Source organism: Xenopus laevis, chromosome 5L (assembly GCF_017654675.1).
Source record: "Xenopus laevis strain J_2021 chromosome 5L, Xenopus_laevis_v10.1, whole genome shotgun sequence".
In the NCBI taxonomy this organism is placed as follows: domain Eukaryota; kingdom Metazoa; phylum Chordata; class Amphibia; order Anura; family Pipidae; genus Xenopus; species Xenopus laevis.
Window position 1 is genome coordinate 2,654,168 of NC_054379.1, and position 13,740 is coordinate 2,667,907.

The 13,740-nt window shown below is 43.6% G+C and overlaps 1 protein-coding gene across 7 annotated transcripts in view; it reads left to right on the forward strand.

The window, feature by feature from the left end:
• The first annotated feature begins 9,994 nt into the window (after positions 1 to 9,994).
• The window catches only part of ccdc88a.L (coiled-coil domain containing 88A L homeolog), a 117,420-nt gene continuing 113,674 nt past the window's right edge, over positions 9,995 to 13,740 (forward strand). For all 7 annotated transcript variants that reach the window (XM_018262510.2, XM_018262511.2, XM_041562433.1 and 4 more), the window contains exons 1-2: positions 9,995 to 10,353; positions 10,442 to 10,542. In XM_018262510.2, the coding sequence (XP_018117999.1) occupies positions 10,291 to 10,353; positions 10,442 to 10,542 (164 nt within the window). In that variant the 5' untranslated portion in view covers positions 9,995 to 10,290. The remainder of the gene's footprint in view (positions 10,354 to 10,441; positions 10,543 to 13,740) is intronic.

Sequence of the window (13,740 nt, forward strand, 5' to 3'; positions counted from 1 at the left end):
TATATAGAGGTGCCTATGTATTAACATTGGTTCCCTCCAAAGTGAAATAGTCAGTGCCCCAGGGGTTGGACCTTGGTTCTTGTTCCCAATCTCCATAAAACTTGTATATTTCACTTGTCCCAGTTCACGTCTCCACTCCAACATTATATAGAGAATTGGCTTGTGATGAAAGTTATGGTCTGTGCTTGTGTTACACAAATTAGATTGTAAGCTCACAGGAAGCAGTTGCTCTGTAACAACTTTGTAATATGTCTAAGCAGAGAATAACTACAACACTTCATAATCCCACGTTATCACTGAAACAAGACTCACAACTGACCTCCAACCAATGGCCCTTTACTGACTGCCAGTTTCTACCAGGTACCAAATAAGACCCCCAAATCTACTAAAAAATAGAGTTTGTTTTTATCAGACGCAGGATCACATTGAAAGGGGTGGTTCACCTTTAAGTAAACATTTAGTATGTTACAGAATGGCTAATTTTAAACAACTTTTTAATTGGCCTTCATTATTTATTATTTATAGTTTTTTTAATTTTTTGCCTTTTTCTTCTGACTTTTTCCAGCTTTCACAAGGGGTCACTGACCCCATCTAAAAAACAAATGCTCTGTAAGGCTACAAATGTATTGTTATTGCTACTTTTTATTGCTCATCTTTCTATTCAGGCCTCTCCTATTCATATTCCAGTCTCTTATTCAAATCAACGCATGGTTGCTAGGGTAATTTGGACCCTAGCAACTAGATTTTACAACCAGATGAAACTGCAAACTGGAGAGATTCTGAATAAAAAAAGTAAATACCTAAAAAAACACAAATAAAAAAGAAAATCAATTGCAAATTGTCTCAGAATATCACTCTCTACATCATAGTAAAAGTTATGGGGATTGATCCCTTATTTATTATATAAGTAGTAGTTTTACCTGTAGCTTACCTCCCAACTGACAGCTCAGCCCACAGTCCCGGATTGTTACTGATTGTTACTGAAATGTCCTGAGTTTCTCTTTGATCTCCTGCACTAAACAGCCAGAAAATGATACAAACTGATTCTAAATGATTCTAAAACTGAATTGGCTTTTGGGACAGAATACGTGGCAGGTGCATTTAGATACATTTGTAACCATTTAAGATAAGCAAAGAAACAATTGTAACAATTTAAGATAAGCAAAGAAACAATTGTGACAATTTAAGATAAGCAAAGAAACAATTGTAACTATTTAAGGTAAGCAAAGAAATAATTGTAACAATCTAAAAAAATTGTAACAATATAACATAAGAAAAGAAACAATTGGAACAATCTAAGAAAAGCAAAGAAACAATAGTAACAATTTAAGATAAGCAAAGAAACAATTGTAATTATTTAAGATAAGCAAATAAACAATTGTAACAATTTAGGATAAGCAAAAGGAACAATTGTAACAATATAAAATAAGCAAAGAAACAATTGTAACAATCTAACATAATCAAAGAAACAATTGTAACAATCTAACATAAGCAAAAGAAACAATTGTAACAATCTAACATAAGCAAAAGAAACAATTGTAACAATTTAGGATACACAAAATAAACAATTGTAACAATCTAACATAAGCAAAATAAACAATTGTAACAATTTAGGATACACAAAATAAACAATTGTAACAATTTAAGACAAGCAAAGAAACAATTGTAACAATCTAAGATAAGCAAAGAAACAATTATAACAATTTGAGATAAGCAAATAAACAATTGTAACAATTTAAGATAAGCAAAGAAACAATTGTAACAATTTAAGATAAGCAAAGAAACAATTGTAACAATTTAAGATAAGCAAAGAAACAATTATAACAATTTGAGATAAGCAAATAAACAATTGTAACAATTTAAGATAAGCAAAGAAACAATTGTAACAATGTAAGATAAGCAAAGAAACAATTGTAACAATTTAAGATAAGCAAAGAAACAATTATAACAATTTCAGATAAGCAAATAAACAATTGTAACAATTTCAGATAAGCAAAGAAACAATTGTAACAATTTAAGATAAGCAAAGAAACAATTGTAACAATTTAAGATAAGCAAAGAAACAATTGTAACCATTTAAGATAAGCAGGTCTTTTGGAAAACTGACTTGCAGCTTAAAGGGCAATTCACCTTCATTAGCAAAACTGTAATAACACGTAATCTCATAATCTGCCAAATTCTGTAAAATGAACATGGTAATTAGGGGGTGTGGCCATAAAAATGGTTGTGGTCAAAGAAATGGTCCCTTTTTCTATTTCCAAACTGTTAGGAGGTACAGTATGGGCTGGTACAAAATCCCAAAACATAATGTACAACATTTCTGCCCTACATCTTTAGTTTGGCTTTAGTTCTCCTTTAAGGCTCGGGAAGGCTAAGCCCAAACCTTAGTGACAAAAAAGAAAAAGCTCCACTGACTGTTTATCCCGTCAAGTTGAAAGTCCCGGTCCTGCCACAAGGGGATTGGCTGGGCTTGGAGGAAGAAACGTGTCACTTCCTGTAGCCAATCCCATAGTGGCAGCACAACTGTCATTTCATTCATCTTGTCAATATTCTGATTTTTTACTTTCCAAAAAGAAAAAAAGGGGCCCCACCCAACACGTCCAGCAACCCCAAACCTGCCAGATAGAAGTATGGGCAATTTTTGTCAGCTTTCATCAGGAGGATTCCAAAGTCAAACCGCAATCAATGTACAAAGCTGGCCAGGCACAGGCTGATTTAAAGGCTAAAAGTAAGTGAGGTTTATCAGAAAGATCTATATAAATACACCAGTAACCCCTCAAAGTAATGCTGCTCTGAGTCCTCTGTCAAACAGCACATTTCTTTCCTTCTATTGTGTACTCATGGGCTTCTGTATTAGACTAACTGTTTTCAGCTTAAACCTCCAGGGCTAGGGCTTGAGCATGCTCAGTTTGTTCCTCTCTCCCTCCCTGCTGTAATCTGATCCCAGAGCTATGAGTGAGCAGGGAGAGACTCAGGCAGGAAGTGATGTCACACCAAGCTAATATGGCAGCTGCTATCCTAAACAAACAGAGAGAGCTTCTAGAGCTGTTTACTCAGGTATGGTAAAGCATTCTGCAGAATAAATATAGTCTTATAGCTTGTACTATTGTGGCTAATCTATTGGCAATAAAATGCCTCCGTAGCTTTCCTTCTCCTTTAAAGGGGATGTAGAGAGGGATATTCTGAGAAAATTTGCAGTTGGTTTTCATTCTTTATTATTTGTGTTTTTTTGACTGATTTAGCTTTTTATTCAGCAGCTCTCCAGTTTGTAATTTCAGCCATCTGGTTGCTAGGATCCAAATCCCCATAGCAACCATGCACTGATTTGAATAAGAGACTGGAATATGAATAGGAGAAGCCTGAGTAATAAAAAGTAACAATAACAATACATCTGTAGCCTTACAGAGCAGGGGGTATAAATTGGCAGATTTCTGGTTCACTGCCGGGTGGCTTCAGCTTGCCCAAGGCAATGAGCCAGACAAACAGCGGTCCCTTAAAGGTACAGGCGCTACTGAATGAAAGAGCTGCACTAACACTAATGGCTACTCCTCTCCCTCAGCTGCATGAGCATGGGGGGGGGGGCGATTCTAAAAGAAAATTGCTAAAATAAATGCCCCGTCCTAGAGAAATATGCTTCCAGCAGCTTTAATTGCTAAAGGGTAACACTGATAAAAGGAAATAAGTATCTCAAGTCTTTAAAGGGCCACAATCACTTTTAACTCCTTCTTGCTCAGTTAACCCTTCACATTCCAAGGCTTTCTCCTGAAGGCCCCCCAGTGGGTTATAGGACAAGACCAGTGAAAAGTCAATACAGTGCCCCCCCCCGAGGGTTTCCTAATCAAGACACTATTCTGCAATGTTGGTGCCATGGTTGCCATAGCAACTGTCATCCCAATAATTATTCCCTTGACTTCAGAGTGGCAGCCAAACACAGGGTCACTGCTCCCTCGTCCAGATCTCACCCAAATATCAACCAGGTGATTATTAGAAGTAATAATAATGTGCTGGAGCGAGTATAGAATTATATGGAATCACTGAGGTGCAGCCTGGCCTTGTTCAACTGCAACTAACAACATGCTGGTGAGATTCCAGCAGCTTTAGGGTTACAGGCTGGATGACTCTTCTTGTTGTGATGTCATCAAACGCTCACACCCGGGGGGCTCCAGCCTTCCTGTATTGCCAGGGGCCCCTCACGAGTGGGTAATTAAGTGATTACAAATCCATTGTTAATTAATGTTTCATGTGCTCGTCCACTAATAGGAGGCAAAGCCAATGTCCGGCTATTGTTTAAATGCTGCAACAAAAAATCCCCATTTGTGCCGGGATTGGGTTTCTCAACTGGGGGTCCATAAGGATTACAGCTGAGCTAAAGAATGTCTAATTCTAAGCACCATCCAATTGGCCTTCATTTCATCTTTTTTTATAGTTTTGAATGATCTGTCTTTTTCTTCTTCTGACACTTTCCAGCTTTCAAATGGGGGTCACTGACCCCATCTAAAAACAAATACTCTGTAAGGCTACAAATGTATTGTTATTGTTACTTTTTATTCCTCATCTTTCTATTCAGGCCTCTCCTATTCATATTCCAGTCTCTTATTCATATCAGTGCGTGGTTGCTAGGGGAATTTGGACCATAGTAACCAGATTACTGAAATTGCAAACTGGAGAGCTGCTGAATAAAAAGCTAAACAAGTCAAAAACCACAAATAATAAAAACCACAAATAATAAAAAAAACACAAATAATAAAAAAACACAAATAAAAAAACACAAATAATCAAAAAATGAAAAGCAATGGCAAATTGTCTCAGAATATCCCTCTGTATGTGACAGTAAAGGTTAATTTAAAGGTGAACAACCCATTTACCTATATCAGTGGTGTCTGAGCCTCCAACCTTCATCTGGGAAACTACAGGCACATCTGTGGGATTGTGGGAGTTGTAGTTGAAGAACAGTGGGAGGAATTGAGATGTAAGATTTATTCTAGAGAACGTCTCCTTCCTGCTCTGCCCTTGACCCCAACTCTTCTTCTCTAAACCGAAGAGAACCAGGTGGATTATGGGGAATCCTGGCTGTGGGAGGAAGGGTTAATGAGCTGTGTGTGTGGGGGGGGGGGGGGTGAGCTCTTCTCTGCTCCCCCTCCCACTGCCTGACACACAAGCTCCTGTGAGAGTGGGAGGGGGGGGGATCAGTGGAGTGGAAATAACACTAGTGACACTTTTACTGTACAAAGGAAGGTCTGTGGATTCTCTACAGGGAGATGTGATAATAAATACAGGGGCTACTCTGCACTGAGACACATTATTATTATTATTATTATATGGGTTAGTGATGGGGGAGTGGCCCTACTGCTGACATTCACTTTGGGGGTGCTGCTGCTGAAGGGGGCTGTTGATGATGATGAGGGGGTGATGATGATGATGAGGGGGTGATGATGATGAGGGGGTGATGATGATGAGTGGGTGATGATGATGAGTGGGTGATGATGATGAGTGGGTGATGATGATGATGAGGGGGTGATGATGATGAGTGGGTGATGATGATGAGGGGGTGATGAAGATTAGGGGGTGATGATGATGAGTGGGTGATGATGATGATGATGAGGGGGTGATGATGATGATGAGGGGGTGCTGCTGCTGATGATGCGGGGGTGATGATGATGATGATGAGGGGGTGATGATGATGATGATGAGGGGGTGCTAATAATGATGAGGGGATGATGATGATGATGAGAGGGTGATGATGATGAAGGGGTGGTGATGATGGTGATGAGGGGTGATGATGGGGATGAGGGGGTGATGATGATGATGATGAGGGGGTGATGATGATAATGAGGGGGTGCTGATGATGATGGTGATGAGGGGGTGATGATGGTGATGAGGGGGTGATGATGATGATAAGGGGGTGCTGATGATGATGATGGGGTGATGAAGAGGATGATGATGAGGGGGTGCTGATGGTGATGATGAGGGGGTGCTGCTGATGATGATGAGGGGGTGATGATGATGATGAGGGGGTGATGATGATGAGGGGGTGATGAAGATGATGATGAGGGGGCGCTGATGGTGATAATCAGGGGGTGCTGATGATGAGGGGGTGCTGATGATGATGAGGGGTGATGATGATGATGAGGGGGTGATGATGGTGATGATGAGGGGGTGATGATGGTGATGATGAGGGATGATGATGAGGGGGTGACGATGAGGGGGGGGATGAGGGGGTGATGATGATGATGATGAGGGGGGTGATGATGATAATGAGGGGGTGATGATGATGATGAGTGGGGTGATATGATGGGTGATGATGATGAGGGGGTGATGAGATGATGATTAGGAGGCACGGATGGTGATAATGAGAGCGTCTGATGATAAGGGGGGTGATGATGATGAGGGGGGTGTTGATGATGATGATGAGGGGGTTGATGATGGTGATGATGAGGGATGATGCATGAGGGGGTGATGATGTTGAGGGGGGATGAGGGGTGATGATGATAATGAGGGGGTGATGATGATGATGGAGGGGTGATGAAGATGATGATGAGGGGCGCGGATGGTGATGATGAGGGGGTGCTGATGGTGATGAGGGGGTGCTGATGATTGAGGGGGTGATGATGATGATGGGACGGGTGATGATGATGAGGGATGATGATGATGAGGGTGATGAAGATGATGATGAGGGGACGCAGATGGTGAAATGAGAGGGTGCTGATGATGAGGGGGTGCTGATGATGAGGGGGTGATGAAGATGACGATGAGGGGGTGATGATGACGATGAGGGGGGTGATGAAGATGAGGGGGTGATGATGATGATGAGGGGATGATGATGATGAAGGGGGTGCTGCCTGCTGATTAGGGGGTGATGAGAGATTATGAGGGGGTGATGATGATGAGGGGGTGATGATGATGATGATGAGGGGGTGATGATGAGGGAGTGATGATGAGGGGGTGATGATGATGAGGGAGTGATGATGATGATGATGAGGGGGTGCTGATGATGAGGGGGTGATGAAGATGACGATGAGGGGGTGATGATGATAATGATGAGGGGAAGCTGATGATGAGGGGGTGATGAAGATGACGATGAGGGGGTGATGATGATGAGGGGATGATGATAATGAGGGGGTGCTGATGATGATGAGGGGGTGATGATGATGGGGTGATGATGATGAGGGGGTGATGATGATGATGATTAGGAGGCACGGATGGTGATAATGAGAGCGTGCTGATGATAAGGGGGGTGATTATGATGAGGGGGTGTTGATGATGATGATGAGGGGGTGATGATGGTGATGATGAGGGATGATGATGAGGGGGTGATGATGTTGAGGGGGGGATGAGGGGGTGATGATGATAATGAGGGGGTGATGATGATGATGAGGGGGTGATGAAGATGATGATGAGGGGGCGCGGATGGTGATAATGAGAGGGTGCTGATGATGAGGGGGTGCTGATGGTGATGAGGGGGTGCTGATGATGAGGGGGTGATGATGATGATGGGGTGATGATGATGAGGGGATGATGATGATGAGGGGGTGATGAAGATGATGATGAGGGGACGCAGATGGTGATAATGAGAGGGTGCTGATGATGAGGGGGTGCTGATGATGAGGGGGTGATGAAGATGACGATGAGGGGGTGATGATGACGATGAGGGGGTGATGAAGATGAGGGGGTGATGATGATGATGAGGGGATGATGATGATGAGGGGGTGCTGCTGCTGATTAGGGGGTGATGAAGAGGATTATGAGGGGGTGATGATGATGAGGGGGTGATGATGATGATGATGAGGGGGTGATGATGAGGGAGTGATGATGAGGGGGTGATGATGATGAGGGAGTGATGATGATGATGAGGGGGTGCTGATGATGAGGGGGTGATGAAGATGACGATGAGGGGGTGATGATGATAATGATGAGGGGAAGCTGATGATGAGGGTGTGATGAAGATGACGATGAGGGGGTGATGATGATGAGGGGATGATGATGATGAGGGGGTGCTGATGATGAGGGGGTGATGAAGATGACGATGAGGGGGTGATGATGATGATGAAGGGGTGATGATGATGATGGGGTGATGAAGATGATGATGAGGGGTGATGATGATCATGAGGGGGTGCTGAAGATGATGATGAGGGGGTGATGAAGATGATGATGAGGGCATGATGATGAGGGCATGATGATGATGAGGGGGTGCTGAAGATGATGATGAGGGGGTGATGAAGATGATGAGGGGGTGCTGAAGATGATGATGAGGGGGTGATGAAGATGATGAGGGGGTGCTGAAGATGATGATGAGGGGGTGATGATGATGATGACGAGGGGGTGATGATGATGATGGGATGATGATGATGGGGTGCTGAAGATGACAATGAGGGGGTGATGATGATGAGGGGGTGATGATAATGAGGGGGTGATGATAATGAGGGGGTGATGATGATGAGGGGGTGCTAGAGGAGGGGCAGTGCCAGTAGTGGGAATATTTGGGGTGTGGGGTCAGACTGAGGGGAGTTGTCAGATGTCACAGTCACTATTTATAGGGCCTCAATGGGGGTGAGTTTGGGCCCCTGGAGGACATATTGTGACCTGTTGGCCAGAGACATTATCTGGGGAAGAAGCTGCAGGACAGACTCCCAGTCAAACAGGAACACGGGTGGGGTCGGGGGGGTCGCTGGGTTTCCCAAATAAAGATCTGATGATGAGGGCGTGGTGATGATGATGATGAGGGGGTGCTGAAGATGATGATGAGGGGGCGATGATGATGATGATGATGGGGTGCTGAAGCTGACGATGAGGGGGTGATGATGATGAGGGGGTGATGAAGATGACGGGGTGCTGCTGCTGCTGATGATGAGGGGGTGCTAATGATGAGGGGGTGATGAAGATGACGATGACGATGAGGGGGTGATGATGATGATGAGGGGGTGCTGATGATGATGATGAGGGGGTGATGAAGATGATGATGAGGGGGTGATGATGATGATGATGAGAGGGTGATGAAGATGATGATGAGGGGTTGATGATGATGAGGGGGTGATGATGATGATGATGAAGGGGTGATGATGATGAAGGGATGATGATGATGAGGGGTGATGATGATGATGAGAGGGTGATGAAGATGATGATGAGGGGTTGATGATGATGATGAGGGGGTGATGATGATGATGAAGGGGTGATGATGATGATGAAGGGGCGATGATGATGATGAGAGGGTGATGAAGATGATGATGAGGGGTTAATGATGATGATGAGGGGGTGATGATGATGATGAAGGGGTGATGATGATGAAGGGGTGATGATGATGAGGGGGTGCTGATGATGATGATGAAGGGGTGATGATGATGATGAGGGGGTGATGATGATGATGAGGGGTTGATGATGATGATGAGGGGGTGATGATGATGATGAAGGGGTGATGATGATGAAGGGGTGATGATGATGAGGGGGTGATGATGATGATGATGATGAAGGGGTGATGAAGATGATGATGAGGGGGTGATGATGATGAGAGGGTGATGAAGATGATGATGAGGGGGTGATGATGATGATGATGAAGGGGTGATGATGATGAGGGGGTGATGATGATGAAGGGGTGATGATGATGAGGGGGTGCTAGAGGAGGGGCAGTGCCAGTAGTGGGAATATTTGGGGTGGGGGGTCAGACTGAGGGGAGTTGTCAGATGTCACAGTCACTATTTATTGGGCCTCAATGGGGGTGAGTTTGGGCCCCTGGGGGACATATTGTGACCTGTTGGCCAGAGACATTATCTGGGGAAGAAGCTGCAGGACAGACTCCCAGTCAAACAGGAACACCGGAGGGGTCGGGGGGGTCGCTGGGTTTCCCAAATAAAGATCTAAGCCCAGACTTGTCCCGGTACAAATGAGAAGAAGATTCAGAGTAGACATTAGCGGTTCAGTCTCTCAGATCAGTCACGTGTCTCGCACAAATGTCACATAACCCCGCCCCCATGTACATCAGATGTGCGGCCGCCCCGCCCCGAGTCTCTCTCCGACCCCTCCCCCTCCCACATGACTCAGCCCCTCCCCCCGCGCCTCTCGCAGCCCCTGAAGCAGCAGAATCAGAATCAGAAGCGGCGGGTCGGGGGGAGCCGGGGGTTCAGCACAATGTCCCCCCATTTATAAGAGACTGAGCCCGGGGACATTCCCCCCCAAATCTTTCCACTCGGAGCTTTTTTCTCGGCAAATGTCTCGGCGACCCCCGGAGCAGCGGAAACACCGGGCTCATTGGGAATAAATTATTGTCTCAATTATTGTCTTTAATCTGTAACCGACACAATGGACAGGGGCCTCTTTACACCGATCCTGGAGAATTTCATGTCCAGCCCTTTAGTCATCTGGGTAAGTGTCTGTCCGACCCCTCCCGACCCCTCCTGCACATTAGACTCTCCCCCAACTGTCACCCCTTAACCCTCTCTCTCCCCCGCAGATAAAAACCTTTGGCCCCCTACTCAAAGGGACTGGCCCCCAACTGGATGAATATTTGGCTTTAATAGACGGAGTTTTCCTCAATGAAGTCCTAATGCTCATGTAAGTCTATTCCCTGGCAGCTCCATCTCTATTGCTTCTTTATTATATTATATAGATGATATGTCTGGCCTGTGTCATACACATATACATGCTGTATCATATAGACATAGTGTATCATACAGATATAGATGGTGTATAATATAGATATAATATAGATATAAATTTATATAGTGTATAATACAGATAGTATATAATATAGATATATATATAGTGTATAATATAGATGCATAATACAGATGGTGTATAATATATATATAGTGTATAATATAGATATATATGGTGTATAATATAGATGGTGTATAATATAGATATATATGGTGTATAATACAGTCAAATATATAATAACGGCTCTGCCACTGCATTGTAGGAATCAGAGCAACAAGCCCAGTTAATTAATGAAGCCTAATTAGCCGACAGTCAATGAACAATTGTGCTTTCCACCCTGAGGCCCATATAACCCAAATCAGTTACTTAATGATGGTGGTGGGGGCTTATTGCCCCCCACATTTACAGATCTTGTTATAACCCTCTCATACTCCATTATTAACCCTTGCAAACTGCATAGAGAAGCAGCAGAACCCATGGCTGTCCAGTGTCCCTGCCCCCCCACCCCTGATTGACACTGACACCCACGTACAGCGCCAGAGATCTGATCTGCCAATGACCCACTTTATCTAAACAACGAGCCGGGTCTTAATCTCAGTATCTCAGATGATTTATCCCTTTAAAACTGCCACCCCTTCATCGGCTTAAATCTAATGTAAAGGATAAGCATCTCCTTCTGTTATTGGGAGGAAATAAAAGGCGTGTCAGTCTGTTAGTAGCCATGGAGACATGTGCAGAGGCTACGGTGTAAGATAAGGAAGTGGCCGCATCCAAGCAGTGATGTCACAATAAGGCACAGGCTGGATCCTGCATTGCACAATCACAACGCCGTTCTCCCAAAATTCCTAGGACAAATGCAGGATGCTAGTGAGAGAAGTATTTGAGAGAAATAGTCGTCTTGGGTATCACCCACACAAACGCTATTACCATAAATGCTCTTTAATTTATCAGATAATTGATTTTTGCTGTGGGTGTCTCTTTAAGAGCCATCAGCTTGTGCTGATTTACTACAAAGTTGTGGTCTCTGTTGCGCTTCTCTGAGTGTAGCTTTGTTGTGTTCAGTGTAATGATTGTAGAAGCTGAAAAGAATCCTTTAATGTAGCTCTTTAGATGTAACGGCTGATTAGTTATGGCTGTGCAAATGCAAGTGATTACCCCAGCGATGTGCCTTCAGGGGCAAACTGGCCTCTCTGCGCTACACTGCTGCAAATGGACTTTGGTTCAGAGCAGAGGTGCAGGAAACATGAGAGTCGGTGCAGCCCTTTCCTGCTTCAGCTGGGAGTTGTAGTTGAACAACATCTGGAAGTGACTGTTGCCACACGGTCTGTTCCATTCTATTTCGCCAGGGCAAAAATGTGGAAGCCGTAATTATTCCTTGATTCACTGGATGAAAGGTGTTTCACATGCAGCAATTGCAATAGAGATGAACGGCAAAGCATTTTTGGGTGCTCTGCTGCCCACAGGAGAGGCAATTTCCCATGAGCAATAAAGCGCCCCATGTGTCTGCCCTAAAACCTTCCTCCCTCAAAACCTGTTCCTGCAACTGTTACTGGAGACCTTAGTGTAACACACAGACACACAGACACACAAACAGACACACAAACACACACTGATTTAGTGGAGTCTAAGCAGCTGCTCAGTGTTTGCTGGACCTGTCCCTGTGCAGTACAATTTCATGGCTGGGCTCTGCCTCTTGCTTGGACATTTGAACTTACTGTGTATAAAACAGTTTTGCCCCAGGCCCAATAACCAATTCCAAAAAGATTGCTCTCAAACAGCCAACTGGGTAATGCTACAGATTGGTTGCTATGGGTTGCTTGGCTTGGTTCAAACCAAGTAATGCTATGGGGCTGGTTGCTATGGGTTTCTTGACTTGGGTCAAACTGGGTAACTACAGATTGGTTGCTATGGGTTTCTTGACTTGGGTCAAACTGGGTAACATTATGGATTGGTTGCTATGGGTATATTGGCTTGGTTTAAACCAAGTAATGTTGCTGGTTGGTTGCTATAGGTTTCTTGACTTGGGTCAAACTGGGTAACACTATGGATTGGTTGCTATGTTTCTAGATTTTTTGTCAAACTGGGTAACACTATCGATTGGTTGCTATGGGTATCTTGGCTTGGTTTAAACCAAGTAATGTTGCTGGTTGGTTGCTATGGGTTTCTTGACTTGGGTCAAACTGGGTAACACTATGGATTGGTTGCTAGGAGTTTCTTGGCTTAGTTTAAACCAAGTAATGTTGCCAGTTGGTTGCTATGGGTTTCTTGGCTTGGTTTAAACCAAGTAGCACTACTGGTTAGTGGCTATAGGTTTCTTGACTTGGGTTAAACTGTGTAATGCTACAGATTGGTTGCTATTGGGTTTCTTGACATGCAAACTTATCAAACTCTGTGTCTTTCTTTTCGATTACCATCTAAGTTTGTGTGTTTAACCTTTTCCTATAAGAGTTTACAGTAATATTTAAGTGGGGCAAAAAGCTAGCAATTAGGAACCCTGTTTTGTTGCTAATAGAAATGAATCCCTTCTGTGCATGTTACTGCACTATTGTTGGAAACTGCCATTGATATATAGTGTGGAAATGTGTGTTTTTTGTTTTGTTTTTTATTACAAAAGATAGAAATGTGGATTGTGACAATCCAGCTAACCAAATTTGTAGTACAAAAGTGGTCCAAATAACCCCTGGTGTGTATAGTCATGGCTGTATTTTACTATGTATTGCTCATAATCATAAATAAATCTCCAGCCCTGGACACTGAAACCTTTGCTGAACTCATACTCATATAGTACAATGAAGGTACTCAGAGTATTACTTACCCTTTGGCAGTCGGTACTTTCAGCACAAGGCTGGATTGTGTTTGACGTTTGTCTGTCAGCATAAAATTACCTGTATTTACTCAGCCTGATGTTTGACTGCTGGAAAAAAAGGCTTTTGCTGATGTAACATGGAAAATATTGGAACATACTGTGTTTTACACTTCCATGGCAAGATATATACGTGTATATATATCTCATTCATGAGATTTTCGTGCCAAGTATGACGTCATGATATTTTACCCTTTATGATGTCATACTTGGCGCCAAAAACTCATGAA